This window comes from Heteronotia binoei, chromosome 5 (assembly GCF_032191835.1).
Source record: "Heteronotia binoei isolate CCM8104 ecotype False Entrance Well chromosome 5, APGP_CSIRO_Hbin_v1, whole genome shotgun sequence".
Taxonomy (NCBI): domain Eukaryota; kingdom Metazoa; phylum Chordata; class Lepidosauria; order Squamata; family Gekkonidae; genus Heteronotia; species Heteronotia binoei.
Window position 1 is genome coordinate 15,870,695 of NC_083227.1, and position 18,926 is coordinate 15,889,620.

Sequence of the window (18,926 nt, forward strand, 5' to 3'; positions counted from 1 at the left end):
AAGACTGAAGACGGGGGCTGCAGGGCCAACCATATACACACCCAAAGTTCCCACGCTAGCCTGTGATTGAACCAAACCAGCCGGGGGCTCTTGATTGGAGCAGGGCAGCAGGAATTTGATTCCTACTGCCTATTGTTCCCGAGTCCCCAAGCTCAGTCCTTCAGGCCCCAATGAGCCAGGCACGAACTCCAGCTTATAGAGACAATTCTAAGCACATATACAACACTTTCATTTGATAGAGTGATAATTCCTGTCCAGATCAGGATTGGAAACCATTACAATATATCCTCCAAGTACGGTATCAGATCTTGAGACCGTACGAGGGAATGGACTGCTCTTTTCCAAGGAGGTTAATGCAGTGTAGTGGTTGGACTGGGAGACCCAGGTTCGAATCCCTGTTCTTCCACGGAAGTGTGCTAAGTGACCCTGGAAAAACAAAGAAGGGAAAGAAACTTAACCCAAAAACTGGAGTAAGAAACCTGAAAGGTTAATATGCAATTAAAGGGCCAAACATTAAAAACAAAGTGTAAAATAAATCATAAACCAACATCCATGTATTTATTATAGAAAGCTAAAACCATTTAAGGGCCCGTCATAAGCCTCTATCCTATGTACAATCATAAAACCACAATGGGAACCCACTTAACTTCACCTGATGCGTTTTGACCTAGATTGGTCTTCTTCAGAGGTCAGAAAGGTAAGTACACATATTGGCTCATAATACAGAATAGAATAAAACAATAGAACAATGCTGGACCACAAGGAAATTTAATGAAGTGACAAAGGCTTAGAGATATTCTTGAGGCCTCTTATTCTGCAGTCTTATGTCTTAATCAAGGGCATACATATTGCATCTAACGTCTTATTGTATGCCGCATGGTCCAGAATTGATCAAGATAGGTGTAAGGTCAGAGCTTATGTGCCAAGAGTTATAAGATTCTAAGTGACCTTGGGCCAAAATAAAAGCAACACGGGTGGCAATGGCCACTGAATTGCTATTTTAATTTGTACAGCCCAGGGCTTCTTTTGTAGGAGGAGCTCATTTGCATATTAGGCCACACACACCCTGATGTAGCCAATCCTCCAAGAGCTTACAGGGCTCTGTGCAGGGCCTACGGTAAGCTCCAGGAGGATTGGCTGCATCAGGGGTGTGTGGCCTAATATGCAAAGGAGTTCCTGCTACAAAAAAAGCCTTGGAACAGCCAATCAGATCTCCAGTCGTGTGGGATCCATTGCACTCATGGGCACCACATTGGGGACCTGCTTTACAACAAAAACAACAACCAAAAAAGCCTTTTAGGCACTGAAGACTGAACAATCAGGAAGGGGGAGATTACTAACAGTTCTCCACTCCAAATCTCAGAGTGGTTTACAATCTCCTTTATCTTCTCCCCCCACAACAGACACCTTGTGAGGTGGGTGGAGCTGAGAGGGCTCTCACAGCAGCTGCCCTTTCAAGGACAACCTCAGCCAGAGCTATGGCTGACCCAAGGCCATTCCAGCAGGTGCAAGTGGAGGAGTGGGGAATCAAACCCGGTTCTCCCAGATAAGAGTCCACGCACTTCACCGCTACACCAAACTGGCTCTGCTTCTATGAAATGGGCTGCAAATATTTTCCTTCAGCTATCTGGCAACCCCAGCAGAAGCAACCTGAGGGAGGGAGGGCATTCAAGACAGAATCATGGATGAGAGAGCAGTTTAGGGTGCGTGGCGCAGAGTGGTAAAGTTGCAGTACTGCAGTCGGAGCCCTCTGCTCACTACCTGAGTTCGATCCCCAGCGGAAGCTGGTTCAGGTAGCCAGCTCTAGGTTGACTCCGCCTTCCATCCTTCCGAGGTCAGTCAAATGAGTACCCAGCTTGCTGGGGGGGAAAGTGTAAAAGACTGGGGAAGGCAATGGCAAACCACCCCGTAAAAAGTCTGCTGTGAAAACGTTATGAAAGCAACGTCACCCCAGAGTCGGAAATGACTGATGCTTGCACATGGGACCTTTCCTTTCCTTTTCCATAAACAATGCATTTTGCAACTGGATTTCTGCTATTCTTAAACAGTTAAAATCCAGTTGCAAAATGCATTATTTAGCACAGTGTGAACACACCCATAGATTGAATGGAAACCCTAATGTTAGGAAGTGATCGGTGGTGGGGGGGATGGTTTCCCAGGAGATGAGTGCCCAAGGAGTCAAGAATTAGGGGCATGAACTTCCAAGAAAGCCAGTGGGAACCAACAGGCAACTACAAAGACAGCTGAACACACAGCAGTATTTTTTTTTTTTGCACTACATTTATTCCAGTATATTTGTCTCAAATCATTGTCAATGGCTCAGGTCAGAGGGCTCAGAAACACCCAGAACAGATACACAAGGCCAGCAAGAAATCTGGCAAAGAGGTAGTCTGGTAACTTTCCTCCATCGTGGCCGCCTACCCAGACTGACATAACACATGCTTGACTCTTTGTAGTAGGGAGTGGCTGGGCACTGGCTCTATGGAACTCACCTTTTCCCTGGGTCAGGAAGAAGAGCAACAAATATTCCACCCACCCACCCCAGTTCATAGGAAAGGTACAGGAGCCTAGCTATAATCACTGGCATCTGTCCCCTACCAGCTTTAGGAAGAACCTAGGAATGCCAAACATGACTCATCCTTTCAATATCTGAGGTCACAAAACCATTTTCCTCTTGGGATTTGTTATGCGTTGCATTTTACAGGGTTCTTTTTATCTGAGCTTGAGGCAGGCACTCATTGCAAACCAGGATCCTGAAGCCTGGACAAACTGGTCAATCAGGATGCTAGGTATGTAACAACATGTAACAAAAAGATGCAAATAAAGGATCCTGGAGAGAGCCAATAGAAGTAACTGTTGCCTGCTAAGGGGCGTGGCCAGCTATAGCCAGACTGTATATAGTTCGCTGTGTTGCCTAGGTTTCCCTGTGACTATTTCTTATTGAATAAAGTGTACTTGGTTGATTCAGAACTGGCTGAACTCACCATTTCAAAAAACAATTATGGGATCACAGTTAAGAAACATTCCAATAAATACAAAACAGAACTGTGAAATAAGGGCTACCATATTTTTACTTATTTGATTCCCCTCTCCTCCACTTGCAGCTGCTGGAATGGCCTTGGGTTAGCCATAGCTCTCGTAGGAGTTGTCCTTGAAAGGGTAGCTGCTGTGAGAGCCCTCTCAGCCCCACCCACCTCATAGGGTGTCTGTTGTGGGGAGAGAAAGATAAAGGAGATTGTGAGCCGCTCTGAAACTCTTAGTGGAGGGTGGAATATAAATCCAGTGTCTTCATGTCTTGCCCACCCTGCCTCCTCCCTGTGAGCTTCCCAGAGGCCATGTCCCCTCCCCTCCCGGTGCGCTCACAGAAGCAATGCCAGCCTCCTGCTTCCCCGCTTCGGCGGGCTTCGAAGCCACTTCCTGCTCGCTATGAAGAGAATGCTGTACTATGATGCCCACCAAAGTGGGGAAGCAGAAGTATGACATTGCTCCTGGAGCACGCGGGGGGAGCGTGGTGACGCATTGCGGCGCCACATGGGGAGCAGGGGGTGCTCATGCGGAGGGGGCGGTGGGCAGTTGGTCTGTCTGGGACGCCACACACCCCAGGGCTGGGCCTGGATCCAGTAACAGTAAAAATATTCCCTTTTGACAAGAGCAACCATACCAAACTGGATCCAAGCCACAGGAAACATTTTGGTGAATCTGAGAAGAACTGACAGGGTGCTGAGAAAAAATAACAAATTTGTATCAGTGTTAAATGAAGCTAATCCTATTAGTTTAAATTATTCTGTCAGCGTTGTCTATAGTTAAATTGTTTTATCAGATTAACTGTTCCTCCCACCCCACAAGGTACTTTAAAAGTGTGATAAAGACAGTTTTGAGGGAAGCTGTGTTGATCTACAATAGAACCATTAGATTTTAATCCATTAACACCTTAGAGACCAGCATAATTTTCAGGGTATATTTTGAGAGTCAAAGTTCATGAAATGACTGTGTCATTATCTTTTCATCAGTTTATAGTTATTTCCAAGCAACCATTTCATGTCTGAAAAACGATCAGTTCCTCATTTTCTCATTTCTTCGCACAGGAAATAAGTGAAAACTTCCAGTTTGATTGGATTCTTGTTTCACAGGATTCTGTGAACAGATTGCATTCTGGGAAATAGGGACAATTTCTGAATGGAGAGGAGAGGAAATCAAGCGAGGACTCACAGGTTCCTTCTTGCGACACCTGGAGTTAAATCTTTGATGTGAATTGAGATTCCCCTTAGCACTAAAGCTCTTCCCACACTCCGAGCATGGAAACAATTTCTCTCTGGTGTGGATATTTTGATGCACCTTAAAACCCGAGCTCTGGCAGAAACTCTTCCCACACTCCAGGCACTTATATGGTTTCTCCCCTGTGTGGATTTTTTCATGCGATGTGAGATTTATCTTGTGACTGAAACGTTTTCCACATTCTGAGCATTTAAATGGTTTCTCCCCTGTATGAATTCTTTGATGGGACCGAAGACCTGAGCTGTGGCAGAAACTTTTCTCACACTCTAAGCATTTATACGGTTTCTCCCCAGTGTGGATTCTTTCATGTGAGGTAAGATTTATCTTCTGACTGAAGCTCTTCCCACATTCGGAGCATTTATATGGTTTTTCCCCTGTATGGATTCTTTGGTGATTAATTAGCTTTGCCTGTGCAAAAAAACTTTTCCCACACGCCAAGCATTTAAATGGTTTCTCTCCACTGTGAATTCTTTGGTGAGAACTAAGAACTCTACTCTGAGAAAAGCTTTTACTGCATTGTGAGCATTTATATGGTTTCTCCCCTGTGTGGATTCTATGATGTGAAGTAAGATCTCTGCTCTGATAGAAGCTCTTCCCACACTCCAAACATTTGTATGGTTTCTCTCCTATGTGAATTCTTTGATGTGAATTAAGATATCTACTCTGAGAGAAGCTCTTCCCACACTCTGAGCACTGAAACCGTTTCTCCCCTGTGTGAATTCTTTTATGTCTAACCAGATCAGCACTCTGAGTGAAGCCTTTCCCACATTCCAGACATTTAAATGGTTTTTCTCCTGTGTGAATTCCTTGATGTCTAATGAGACCTGTGCTCTGTGTGAAGCACTTCCCACATTCCAAGCATCTAAATGGCTTCTCCCTTGTGTGATTTGAAGCAAGCTTTACTTTCTGGCTGAAGCTCTTCTTACGTTCCAAGCACTTGTATGGCTTCTCCCCAGTGTGAATTCCTTGATGTCTAATGAGATATGCACTCTGACTGAAGCTTTTCTCACACTCCAGGCATTTAAATGGTTTTTCCCCTGTGTGAACACTTTGGTGTGTAATTAGTTTTGTCCTCTGGTGGAAGCTTTTTTCACACTCTGAGCACTTGTATGGTTTCTCCCCTGTGTGAATACTTCGATGTAAACTAAGAGTTGTGCTCTGGCTGAAACTCTTCCCACATTCTAAGCACTGATACGGCTTCTCACCTGTGTGAATTCTTGCATGTGATATAAGGTGTGTTGTTTGTCTGAAGTGCTTTCCACACTCCAGACATTCATAGGGTTTTTCCCCTGTGTGGATTCGCTCATGGGAAATAAGGTTTATCTTCTGTTTGAAACTCTTTCCACATTCCAGGCACTTATATGGCTTCTCCTCCATCTCAGCTTTCTGGTGGCTTTGAAAGCTTGATGTATGAAGCTGATCCATCTTGTCGTTGGTACTTTTAAGTGACTTAACCCTCTTGTGGACGATTTGATGCCTTGCTAGGTTCATCCGCTCACTAAAGCTCTTTCCACACTCCAAGCACACATATGGCTTCTCCCCTTTGTGGATCCTTTGGTGCCTAAATAGACTTGGGCGATGGCAGAAACCTTTCCCACACTCAGAACAAATGTATGGTTTCTCCTTGGTGGAGATTCTTTGATGAGAACTAAACATTGTGTTTAGACTGAAGGTCCTTCCAGGTTTGAAGAATTCATAAGGCTTCTCTCCTGTATTCAGGCTTCGTTTATGGCCAAACCCTTCCAAATCAACACTTCCTTTCCTCTTTTCCTGATCCTCATTTATTTCCCCTCGGATCTGAACATCTTGAAAGTCACCATCCCAAGAAGCAACGGATGTGTTCTCTAGACTCTGCCCTCCTCCAGTTTCTCTTCTGTCCTCTTTCCGTTCTTGACATCCAGATCTCTCAAATGACAGTTTGTGAGTATCGCTTTTATTTTCCACCTCTTGGGCTGTGGGAATAAAGAGCGGGGAAATGGTAAGGAGAAGTGAAGCCTCAGATCCAAGAACTAAACCCAACAATTCTTTTGTTATTCCCCTTAAAACAGTCCATAAAGCACACTGGTTTTTCCAGTCTGCTCGCCCAGTACAGACAGGCCCGTAGCCAGAAAATTCCAGGTGTGGGGGTGGGGTCCACAGGAAAAATTTTTGGATGGAGGGGCCTTCCCCTCTGGCAGTCCCCGCTCTGGTCCCGATCTCCGCACTGCTCTGGTGGCCCTGCCCCCCTCCGCATGGCACCTCCCCCTCCCAACTCACTAACATGGCAAAAGAGGGGAAAGTGGGCTTCAGGGGCTCTTTCAAAACACCACCCTCACCCCCGCTGGTCAGGGGAGGGAGGAAGGGAGAGGGAGGGAGGTGCCCGCGGAGTGGGGTGGGGGCTGCCAAAGCAGTGCAGAGAGAGCGGGGGTCAGGGAACGGAGGGGCCATAAAGCTCCAAGGAGGGTTGGGTGGGGGGCATGACCCCCCGTGGCTATGGGCCTGAGTACAGACTCAGTCAACCACATTAAAAATCAAAAGTCTCCACAAGATGCAAACGATAAAACAATGGCGATGTCAGGGGGTGTGCCCTAATGTGCAATTAAGTTCCTGCTGGTGATAAAATCATAATTGCTATACCTAGTATAAAAACTAAAACCAAACACCACACGAAAGCCATGCTATCGGATAGGCTTCAAGACTTCATCACAGATATTTATTTATCTATTTAAAAAATTGTACCCCACCTTTGTGCCTTCATCAGGGCCACCAAGGCCAAATTAAAATGTTCATCAAAAATCCACATCTTAATAACCATTAAAACCTACAATAATGCATCATTAAAACAACCCCCCCCCCCAAAGCTAAATGCCATTGGGGTGAATTCTATGACTGTTTCTGTAGTTCAAGTAAGTGCTGTGGCGAAATGACTGGAAAGGGGTAAGGAGAGATCCTGTCAGGTATTTCATAGGCTCGCAGATGCCTATTCATGGACAGGTAGGTTATATAGTGAAAGGGAATTGAACCCAGCTCCACAGTCAGTCATGAAGGGAACTGATTATCCTTGGGCCAATCCCTCTTTTGCAGAGAGCAGAGCGCAAACATCATAATTCAGTCCAATAAAACAAAATTTGTTCTACACATAAATAAGAAGACAAGAACATAAAAAGAGCCCTGCTGGATGAGACCAATAGGCCATCTAGTCCAGCATCCTGTCTCACACAGAGGCCAAACAGTTCCTTTGGAGGGCCAACAGACTTCTCCTCCATGAATATATCGAATCACCTTTTAAAACTGATTATTCCCATGGCCTATATCACTACATTCTCTGGCAGCTAATTCCACATTTGAATCACTTTCTTTGTAAAGTAGCATTTCCCTTTCTCCATCTTGAACCTACCGTCTGTCAGCTTCACTGGATGCCCTTGTGTTCTAGTATTTTGGAAGAGTGGTCTTAATCATCTCTCTCCACTCCTTGCCTAATATTAAATGATGATTATGAAGATGATGATGGCAATGATGAAGAAGACAATAAAGAAGATGATGACAAAGATGATGAAGAAGATGATAAAGAAGAAGATGAAGATGATGACAAAGATGAAGAACAAGTTGAAAAAGATGAAGAACAAGAAGAACAAGAGGAAGACGAGGAAGAAAAAGAGCAAGAAGAAGAAGTAGTAGCAGCAGCAGCTATGGCTCTTTATTTACCCAACCTCTTTGAGTAGTGCTTTTGCTTCCTGGCTGTGTAGAAACTGGTTTTTATCAACCCATGAAACAGAAAGTCTTACCCAGAGAGATCACAAACTGAGCATTCTCTTCCATGACTTCCCTTTGCAGGGCCCTTTGGCCCAGATTCAGCAGAGCCCACTCCGCCTTGGTGAAATGCACAGACACCTCCTCCAAGGTCACCAGTTCCTGAAAAAAGGAGGAAACGTTTTGCTCGTTCAAATAATGTAATCTTCTCTTCTGAGCTCAGTCCAAAAGTAGGGCCCAGGGAAGTAGCTGAGATTTTCTAAAGTGATACCAGGCATGAAGAAAGTAGATAGAAGGTGCTTCCCCCCATAATACTAGCACATGGAGGCACCCCATAAAGGTGAAGGGCAATAAGTTCAAGACAAAGGAAATATTCCTTTACTCAATGAGTAATTAAATTGTAGGATTCACTACCAGTGAAGATAGTGATGGCCATGAGTCAGTTTAGTGTAGTGGTTAAGTGTGCAGACTCTATCTGGGAGAACTGGGTTTGATTCCCCACTCCTGCACTTGCAGCTGCTGGAATGGCCTTGGGTCAGCCATAGCTCTCGCAGTGTTGTCCTTGAAAGGGCAGCTGCTGTGAGAGCTCACTCAGTCCTACCTACCTCACAGAGTGTCTGTTGTGAGGGGGGTGGAAGGTAAAGGAGATTGTGACTGCTCTAAACTCTGAGATTCAGAGTATAGGGCGGGATATAAGTCCAATATCACCTTCTTTCTTCTTCTTCCTCTTTCTTCTTCATAAATAGCTTGAAAACAGGGTCTAGATTCATGGAGGAGAGGTCTGTCAGTAGATCCTAGCTATGTGAGTAAAGGGAACCTCCATTTTTAAAGGGAGTCAACCTTTGAATCCCAGTGGAAGACCTTGACCTCTATACCCTGTCATTGGACCTTCAGAGGAACTGGTTGGCCACTGCATGAGACAGGATGCTAGCCTACCTAGATCACTGGTCTGATACAGCAGGGCTCTTCTTATCAGTTCTTTTGCTGACTCAAACTTTCATAAGAGGCATTCAAAGCCTTCAACTTCTTATTTTTTACAAACTTTGCCTAATTAGGGATGCCAAGCCTCCAGGTGGGACCTGGGGATCCTCTGGAATTACATCACCTCTCCAGACAACTGAGATCAGTTCCTCTGGAACAAAAATGCATGCTTTGGAGCAAGGGTGGCCAAACTGTGGCTCTGGTTTCACATGCGGCTCTTTCACACATATCGGCTGATAACAGACCAGCACTTTGGGTCGACTCAGAGACGCCTCTGAAGTTGACCCAAAAAATCTGTGCAGACGGCAACATTTGCTGCCCACCTGGAGCTGTTTCCGGCTTTTCCCCCCTGGCAGCCCGGTGGGAGCGCTTGTGCACAGGAGTGCTCTGCCCCTTTAAGAAACACTTCTGAGGCGCCTCCGAGTGGAGGCACCTGGCTGCCGCATGGATGGGATGAGGCCGCCTTCCCAGGACCGCGTGGAGGCTCCGGAACGGCTCTTTGTCAGCCGACCTGCTTTCGGCCACCTCCCACTCGCCCCGGAATGCCCGTCTATTCTCAGCCATTGTGTTCCTCTCAAAGCCTCCACTGCCTTGGAGAAGGCATTAGTCTCTTTAAATCACTTCTCCAAGCCAAACCAACCAGAGGCTTGGAGAATGCATTTAAAGTTACTTTTTCTATCTCTCTCCCCCTCCCTTCCTTCTCCCTCATCTATTTTCCTAGTTTTGTTTTTGTTGTTGCTGTGCTCGTCTGATTGGGGGAGAGGAGTTGTGGCTCAGTGAAGAGCATCTGCTTGACATCCGGACAGTTCCAGGTTCTATCCCTGACACTTCCAAAGGACCAGGCTGTGGCTTATGAGAAAGACTTCAGCCTGAGAATCTGAGAGCCACTTCAACTCTGAGAGGGTGGGGGAAGCTCGCAATGCGCAGCCATTTCATGTTTTCCCCTGAGTCCTAGGTTCAGTGCATTGATCATGAGAGTGGGCTAGGGAAGGGGTTTGCTCCCCACTCCAGGCTGATGACCCTGTGCTGTACTGCTGACTCTCCAGTCTGCCTATGTAAGTGCAGTGAAACCCATCCATCCATCCATTCTGTATTGTGGCTCTTCAACATCATGACGCTCTCAAACCTCTGACACTTATTCTTTGTGGCTCTTACGTTAAGCAAGTTTGGCCGCCCCTGCTTTGGAGGGTGGACTGTATGGCCTTGTACCCCACGAAGGCCCCTGTCCTCCCCAGGCTCCATCCCCAAATTTCCAGATGTTTCCCCACCTTGATCTGGCAGTTCTTCCTACCTACCCTGCTGGTGGTTGGAGGGATGTGGAAACTAATTAGGTCCACCAAGACAACTGATAAAATGGAAGAGACAGATTCCCCTCCGGGAGAGATGCCAGGGAGGAATTCACCTTTGCCTGCCTGTCGGAGCGGGAGTAGCAGAGTGAGGGAGATGACTTGCCCGACACAGGGCTTCAGGAAAGAAAATCAGGCAGACGCGTGCAACTAGTGCCAAAAGGTGTATTAACATATATACACGACAAGTGCTCTCTTGTGCAGTCTATACAATATCACCTCCACGGACAAAGTGCTTCGCCTAACCACCATCTCACAGGGAGAGACCTGTGTGATGCACACACAGATCATATATAGTCCAAGCAGCCAATCCTGTCCGTGCTGACTCAGCAGATTGCATCACTTGGCTTCTGCCGGCTCAAGCCGGTCTGCTGATCAGGTCACTGTGACCTAGCCTGGCAGCTAGATCACCAGCTGTCATACTGTAGCTGTCAGACTGGGTTTATGTAGATTCTTGCTCCAACACACCTCCTAATCTATTTAAACCCAGTATACCCAAACACTTTACACAGTTTTCATGTTCACTTGCAGTTAAACATTTCGTGAATATATCAGCGGCATTCTCATCCGATGTACACTTTATTATTTTTATGAGGTTTTTAGCCGCTGCTTCCTTCACATTTTGGTACCTGATAAGTATATGCTTGCTTTTCCCTCGAGCAGCTTGGTTCTCCGTCAGTTCTTTGGCTGCTGAGTTGTCAGTATATACTGAAACTGGCAAATTTACAGGTATGCTAAAGTCCCTCATCAGTTGTACTGCCCACTCTAGGTTAAGTACACATTCGTTTATGGCACCGTACTCTGCCTCACACGTGCTACATGCCACCAGGGTCTGCTTGGTGGCTTTCCATACTACTAGGGCATCTCCCAGAAATATTCCAATTCCTGTGGTTGATTTTGCCTTGGGCCGGTCCCCCCAGCTTGCGTCAGCATAGGCGCGTAGTTCAGGTTTTTCTCCTACTCTGAGGGATAGCTTACGTTCTATTGTGCCGCTGAGGTAACGTAGTACTCTTTTAGCCGCCACCCAATCTTTGTGGTGGGGTTCAGCATTTTTCTGGCACAATATATGTACCGCATAGCTGATATCTGGCCTGGTCCAGCACGCTAGGTGCAATAAGGACCCGATCAGGGACTGGTATAATGGTACATTCTTGAATATCTCACCTTCAGGCTCCTTGCTATAACCTGTGGTCATGGGTGTTTGCACACTGCTAGCTTCGTTCATACCATACTGAGCTAGCAGCGCTCTCACTTTGTTGCTCTGGGACAGTTCAAAACAACCATCGGCCCTCCTCGCTATTTCCACCCCTAGGTAGTAGCTCACTGGCCCCAGGTGCTTGATAGTGAACAGCTTACTGGCTGTTTCTTGAAACCATGCTAGTTGTTGGTTGGAGTCCACTAAGACGATCAGATCGTCCACAAAGATGAGGACTATCATTCTGGACTCTCCCACCACCCTGCTAAACATGCAAGGGTCTGCCAGATGCTGGTTGAATCCTACTTTCATTAATGCTGACTTCAAACACTTGTACCATGCGTGTCCGGCTTGTTTCAAACCATACAAGGCTTTGTTCAGTTTTAACACACCACTCCCACCATCAAAACCGGGGATTTGTTCCATAAACAGCTCCTGGTCTAAGGGGGAGTTCAAATAGGCTGTCTCGAAGTCAAAGTGATGGGCTTGTTGCCCCGTACTTCCAGCCTTACACAATGCTGCCCTGAGGGTTTCAGCTTTTAAAGTGGGGGCAAACACTTGCTGATAATCCAATCCCTTCCTTTGGCTGTACCCTCTGGCCACTAACCTGGCCTTTCGTTGCACGGCTCCATTTGCGTCTTTCTTTAACCGGTAGGTCCACCTACAGGAGATAATGTTCCGGTTGCCCGGCCTTAGCACCTCAGTAAACACTCTGTTTTTCAGCAAGGAATCATATTCCTTCTGCATTGCGGCAAACCATGCTAGCCTTTCTTTACTATCTAGCTTCAGCACCTCCTCGTATGTTTCAGGTTCAGGGGTGCTGACTTGGTTTGCACTTGGGAACCCGTATCTAGCAGGAGGGATGCCTTTTGTGGCTCTAGCCGACACCCGTGGCCCTGTGCCAGGATTCGGCTCACCTTCTCCAGCCCCACTGGGTGCCACCTCCTGGGCTGGGCTTCTGGGCTGCGCTCCAACATTCTTATCAGTACTTGGCAGCATTCCCAGGTCTCTTTCCGTAGAGTGCAATCTTGCCCAGCTGGACTCACTAAATCCAGCGGACCTACTAAAGGTTAGCTTCGCCCGCTTATCACAAAAGCGATATGATTTGGTTTCTGGCTGGTAGCCCAGAAAGGTTAGGCTCACTGCCCGGTCACCTCCTTTCCTTCTATGTTTCAGAGGAATATTCACCCAGGCTTGGGTTCCAAATACCCTCAGAAAGCTCAAATCTGGGCAGTGGTTATATAGCCGCTTATAAGGCAAATCATTTACAGGCTTACACCAAACCCTATTATGTACGTATGCCGAGCAATGCATCGCTTCCGCCCAATAACGAATTGGCAGCTTTGCATCCTCGAGCATGCTGTGCATTAATGTTTGTAACACGGCGCCTGTTCGCTCGGATAGCCCATGTTCTTGGGGCGTTGCTGGGTTCGTCAGACGGTGGGCAATGCCCTTGTTCTCCAGCCAACGTTTCATCTGGTTAGATAAGAATTCCCCCCCTCTGTCGGTTTGTACAGCTAGGAGATTAACCCCTAATTGTCTCTCCACTGCTTTGACCCACTTGGTGAATGTCTTATACACCTCAGACTTATGCACCATGGTGAAAACCCACGCGTACCTCGTGTGGTCGTCGGTGGCCACCAAGCAGTATCTCCTCCCCGACAGACTCTTTGGCAATGGGCCAATAACGTCTAAATGGACTAGTTCCAGGGCTCGTGTGCTTTCCCTTGAGCTTTCTTTAGCAACAGCACACGCCTTGCTTTTGGTCTTCTTGCAGACCTGGCAATCCAAGTAACATTTGCAAGGATTTACTTTCAAACTAGGCACAAGCTCCAGGGTTTTCTTTAACGCCCTAAATCCGCAGTGCCCAAGTCTCCTATGGAGCAAATGTATACAATTATTGTGCACAGGCTCATTCGACACCTGAGCCACCTGGGCACAATCACTCTGGACCACATACAGTTTACCTTCCCTCTTTCCTGTCACAAGCAACTTTCCCCCACCTCCCAGGATTTTGCAGCAGGTTTTCTCAAATCTCACCTGGTATCCCTGGTCAAACAGTGTGCTAACACTCAACAGGTTAGACTGCAGTGAGGGTACATACAACACATTTTGCAACATACATTTCAGTGCAGGAAATTCCACATTGCCTGAGCAAACAGAATTGGCAGTGGTCCCATCAGCCAATCTCACATACTTATGCTCAGGACTGTCAATGTTTTTCAACAACTCCTTCTCGCAGCAGAGATGGCTCGTTGCCCCGGAGTCTAAAATCCAAGCAGACCCTGTGCTCTCTACTGCAGACGTGACCAGCCGGGTTGCTTCCTCACACGGGCTGGCGGTCCTCCGCTCTCGCCGCACACGCCCCCGCCTCTTCTCCCTCTCAGGGCAAGCTCGGAGCAGGTGCTGCGACGACCCGCATCCATAGCAGCGACGGACTGCAAACGCAGTCGGCTCCACTTCCTCCACCTTCGGACGCCTGCCAGCAGCAAAAGCTGGCTCATTCTTGGCTGTCTTCCCGGACACACCGATAACAGCACGCTGCCTGGCCGACACCCCCGGACAGCTCACGGCCGCAATTCTCTCTTGGAAGTCAAGCAGGTGGGCACAGACGTATTCCATGGTCAGGGTCGCTACGTCCACCGTCTCCAGAGAAGTTATCAGGGGAGTGTACTCAGGTGGCAACGACGACAGCAAAATGTACACTCTGTCGTCTGGAGCTACAGTCTTGCCTCTTGCCTCCAGCTCAACGAAACAGTCCGTTAGCCGTTTGATGTGATCTTTCACACACCCTCCAGCCGGCATAACGGTGCGGAACATCCTCCTTGTCAAGGCCATGAGGGAGCCAGCAGTGGTGCTAACATGCACCGCACTCAACGCGTCCCAGGCAGCCTTGGGAGTGTCCTTCCCTCGCACATAAACCAGCTGGTCATCTCCTATAGACAGCACTATGTTGGCCAGTGCCTTATCCGATAACACAGTCTCGGCAGGAGATAAGTCAGCAGGGGGGTTACTCACGAACAGCCATTGCCCTTCACGCTTGAGGTAGTGTTGCATTCTCAGGCTCCACACCGCGTAGTTGGCTGAGGTGAGCTTCTCAACGGCTACTCCAAGCTGTTGCTGAGCCATCGTGCCGACTCCTCCTCACAGCTGGCTGCCGACGTCCCTCTGGCTCTCAAACAGAGAACGGTGGTGCTTCTGTGTCCTTCACCGGCGTTCCTCGCCTCCGGCTCTTTCCAAACTCACAGTCAGCTCAACTCTCAACTCTCTCCTCCGCGCAGCGGAAGCGCCCTGGGCCCATAACCCTGTCGGAGCGGGAGTAACAGAGTGAGGGAGATGACTTGCCCGACACAGGGCTTCAGGAAAGAAAATCAGGCAGACGCGTGCAACTAGTGCCAAAAGGTGTATTAACATATATACACGACAAGTGCTCTCTTGTGCAGTCTATACAATATCACCTCCACGGACAAAGTGCTTCGCCTAACCACCATCTCACAGGGAGAGACCTGTGTGATGCACACACAGATCATATATAGTCCAAGCAGCCAATCCTGTCCGTGCTGACTCAGCAGATTGCATCACTTGGCTTCTGCCGGCTCAAGCCGGTCTGCTGATCAGGTCACTGTGACCTAGCCTGGCAGCTAGATCACCAGCTGTCATACTGTAGCTGTCAGACTGGGTTTATGTAGATTCTTGCTCCCTCGTGTTTCTTCCATACCTGATTGGGTTGCACAGGAACAGCTTCCAGTCCCTCATCAGGAAGAGACGCCCTAAAATACCTCTCCAATTCCATGCCGTCACCTGCAAGAGGGTCAGAGGAGATGGGGATTCCTTCGATCCTTTTACACTCTTAATGCACAGTTTAGATCAGGGTTAGATCAAACTCATTTGTTACAAGGCTGGATATGATATAAATGAGACTTTGTCGAGCCCGGCCAGGTGTGTCATAAAATGTAATGCTGGGTAACAGAGCTATAAACTTTAAGGAATGCCTAATGTATTTCACCTGTGGATATATAGGTTGGTGCTTAATACTGATGGGCAGGGCTTTTTTTTTTGAGCAGGAACGCACAAGAACTGTCAAGACAGGGACGGTGGCTCAGTGATAGAGCACCTGCTTGGTAAGCAGAAGGTCCCAGGTTCAATCCCCGGCATTTCCAAAAAAGGGTCCAGGCAAAGAGGTGTGAAAAACTACAGCTTGAGACCCTGGAGAGCTGCTGCCAGTCTGAGTAGACAATACTGACTTTGATGGACCAAGGGTCTGATTCAGTATGGCAGCTTCATATGTTCATATGACCGTGTGCGATTGCAATAAAAAAGGCCAACACCATGCTGGGAATTATTAGGAAGGGAATTGAAATCAGCCAGTATCATAATGCCCCTGTATAAATCGATGGTGTATAATGCCCCTGTATAAATCGATGGTGTATAATGCCCCTGTATAAATCTCATTTGGAATACTGTGTACAATTCTGGTCACCGCACCTCAAAAAAGATATTATAGCATTGGGAAAAGTCCAGAAAAGGGCAACTAGAATGATTAAAGGGTTGGAACACTTTCCCTATGAAGAAAGGTTAAAACGCTTGGGGCTCTTTAGCTTGGAGAAACGTCGACTGCGGGGTGACATGATAGAGGTTTACAAGATTATGCATGGGATGGAGAAAGTACAGAAAGAAGTACGTTTCTCCCTTTCTCACAATACCAGAACTCGTGCGCATTCAATGAAATTGCTAAGCAGTCGGGTTAAAATGGATAAAAGGCAGTACTTCTTCACCCAAAGGGTGATTAACATGTGGAATTCACTGCCACAGAAGGTGGTGGCAGCTACAAGCATAGCCAGCTTCAAAAGGGGATTGGATAAAAATATGGAGCAGAGGTCCATCAGTGGTTATTAGCCACAGTGTGTGTATATATATATAGGCCACTGTGTGACACAGAGTGTTGGACTGGATGGGCCATTGGCCTGATCCAACATGGCTTCTCTTATGTTCTTATGTTCTTAAGAACGCAGTTCCAGATGGCTTAATGTCAGGGGGTGTGGCTTGACATGCAAATGAACTCCTGCTGGGCTTTTTCTACAAAAAACCTTGTGTGAAACAATGGTGGTGTCAGGAGATGTGGTCTAATATGCAGATGAGTTCCTGCTGGGCTTTTTCTACAAAAAAAGCTCTGCTGATGAGTATGCATTAAGTTGCTTACAGTGACTTGAAGGTTGGAGACTTGAATTGCTTGGCGTTCATACCCCTGTATCTGAAATTGACTACTGGAAGGTACATATGTTCACCTTGCCTATATAACCCAAACCTATATATCCCAGGTTTTCCCTTAGAGTTATGTTGATGTCTTTGCTTTTTAATGTTATGCAGCTTGAAGAAGCAATTGTGAAACAAGGCAATAGTACATCCTTGTCGAAATAATTGGACTGCTGGCTGCCTTATGAATTAAATTTGAATCTACTTGGATGTCACTCATCATTTTTCTTCAATGCTACAACAGAACTTTCATCAAGGAAACAGTATTAGACTGCTTTAAAAAATGGACTTCTTTTCCGATGGCCACTTTGGGATGTTCTGTTCTTTAAATAATTGAGCTGTGCCTGCTCTTTATGTTATATAGAATATACTAAGTTTTTGATAATATTGTTATTGTTTCCTTAGTGGTTGAGGCTGGTAATCACGGAAACTTTGTGCTTCATTTTCCTGCTACCTGCAAGAGAGTCAGAGGAGAGGAGGATTCCTTTTATCCTTTTACACTCTTAATGCACAGTTTAGATCAGAGGCGTCAAACTCATTTGTTACAAAGCCCGGATATGATATAAATGATACTTTGTCGGGCCGGGCCATGTGTGCCATAAAATGGAATGCTGGGTAGCGGAGCTATAAACTTTATAAAGGACACAGACAAGCACAAGTACAGATTTAAAAAAAAAAACTTAAAAGAGGCTTAAAAGATTAGCACTCTTGCAATATTTTCTTTAACAGTCTCTGATAACTGACACCTCTTGTTCTGAATTATTGCATCAAAACCTGGACACAATGTGTGTGCAGTAGCAATGTTGAGTATGCTGTTCAGGTGCATGTATGTAAGTTTCAAACCTATTTTTGATGTATTGACATCAAGAACATAAGAGAAGCCATGTTGGATCAGGCCAATGGCCCATCCAGTCCAACATATTGTCACACAGTGGCCAATATATGTGTGTGCGCACATATATACATATATATACACATTAATTACAGAAATCTCATAGTCGATGCTGTGAGCCTAAGACCCAGGGGAAAACATGAAATGGCTGGGCATTGAGAGCTTTTGTACATAAGTTGCTTCATGTGCTGGTCAGCCAATGGAGAAAGTAGAGGCTTTGCTCTCTAGCTCCTGTGCGATTGAGCAAGCCTGCCAAAGCAAGCAGTGATGCAGAAGGAAGCAAGAGAGAGAGAAGGAAGCAAATGACAGTGAGTTGCTCATGGGCCTGATAAGAGGCCTCCAGGGGCCTGATTCTGCCCTCGGGCCACACATTTGACACCACTGCTCTAAGCCTTTGAATCCCAGACACAGGATGCAACATTAGGGGAAGCCCTCAGTCTCTATGCCCTGTTCTTGGCCTTCCAGAGGAACTGGTTGGCCACTTTGTAAGGCAGGATACTGGACTGGATGGACCACTGGTCTGATCCAGCAGGGCTCTTCTTCTACACTTAAGGTATTGTGGTTACAGGATTAAGCCTTTAGCTATTGAATCTTGAGATATTTCTGAACAAGTGGAGAGGCTGGAAGTAAAAACAAAAAATACATAAAAGGGGATCACAAGAATTTCAGGCCTGCGAGCATGAGGGAAACCCATGTGCAGTCCTCTGCCCATAAATTCACTCTTACCTATCACTGTAGCTTCTGAGCCATTATTCGACACAGTCTTCTGGAACAGCAGCCGCTGTCTGCAGTACAACGATGTCTCCGCTGCATTTTCCAATGTCTCTGGCAACTGAAAGAGAAGAGAAGGGGTGAGTTCCAGGCATGGAATCACAAGAAAAGGGATTAGAAAATAAATAAATAGAAGAAGACGACGGCAGATTTATTCCCCGCCCTTCTCTCTGAATCAGAGACTCAGAGCGGCTTACAATCCCCTATATCTTCCTCCCCACCCACAACAGAAACCCTGTGAGTTGGGTGGGGCTGAGAGGGCTCTCACAGCAGCTGCTCTTTCAAGGACAGAGTCTCAGAGCGGCCTACAATCTCCTTTTTCTCCCACAACAGACACCCTGTGAGGTGGGTGGGGCTGATAGGGCTCTCACAGCAGCTGCCCTTTCAAGGACAGAGTCTCAGAGCAGCCTACAATCTCCTTTTTCTCCCACAACAGACACCCTGTGAGGTGGGTGGGGCTGAGAGGGCTTTCACAGCAGCTGCC

At 46.9% G+C, this 18,926-nt stretch overlaps 1 protein-coding gene across 1 annotated transcript in view; it reads right to left on the minus strand.

Moving 5' to 3' along the window:
• Nucleotides 1-4,053: 4,053 nt before the first annotated feature.
• LOC132571749 (zinc finger protein 850-like) overlaps nucleotides 4,054-18,926 on the minus strand; it is a 77,213-nt gene continuing 62,340 nt past the window's right edge. The window contains exons 10-14 of the mRNA XM_060238544.1: nucleotides 18,398-18,503; nucleotides 15,245-15,327; nucleotides 10,281-10,397; nucleotides 8,040-8,166; nucleotides 4,054-6,227 (exon numbers count right to left, since the gene is read on the minus strand). Coding sequence (XP_060094527.1) covers nucleotides 4,054-6,227; nucleotides 8,040-8,166; nucleotides 10,281-10,397; nucleotides 15,245-15,327; nucleotides 18,398-18,503 — 2,607 coding nt within the window. The remainder of the gene's footprint in view (nucleotides 6,228-8,039; nucleotides 8,167-10,280; nucleotides 10,398-15,244; nucleotides 15,328-18,397; nucleotides 18,504-18,926) is intronic.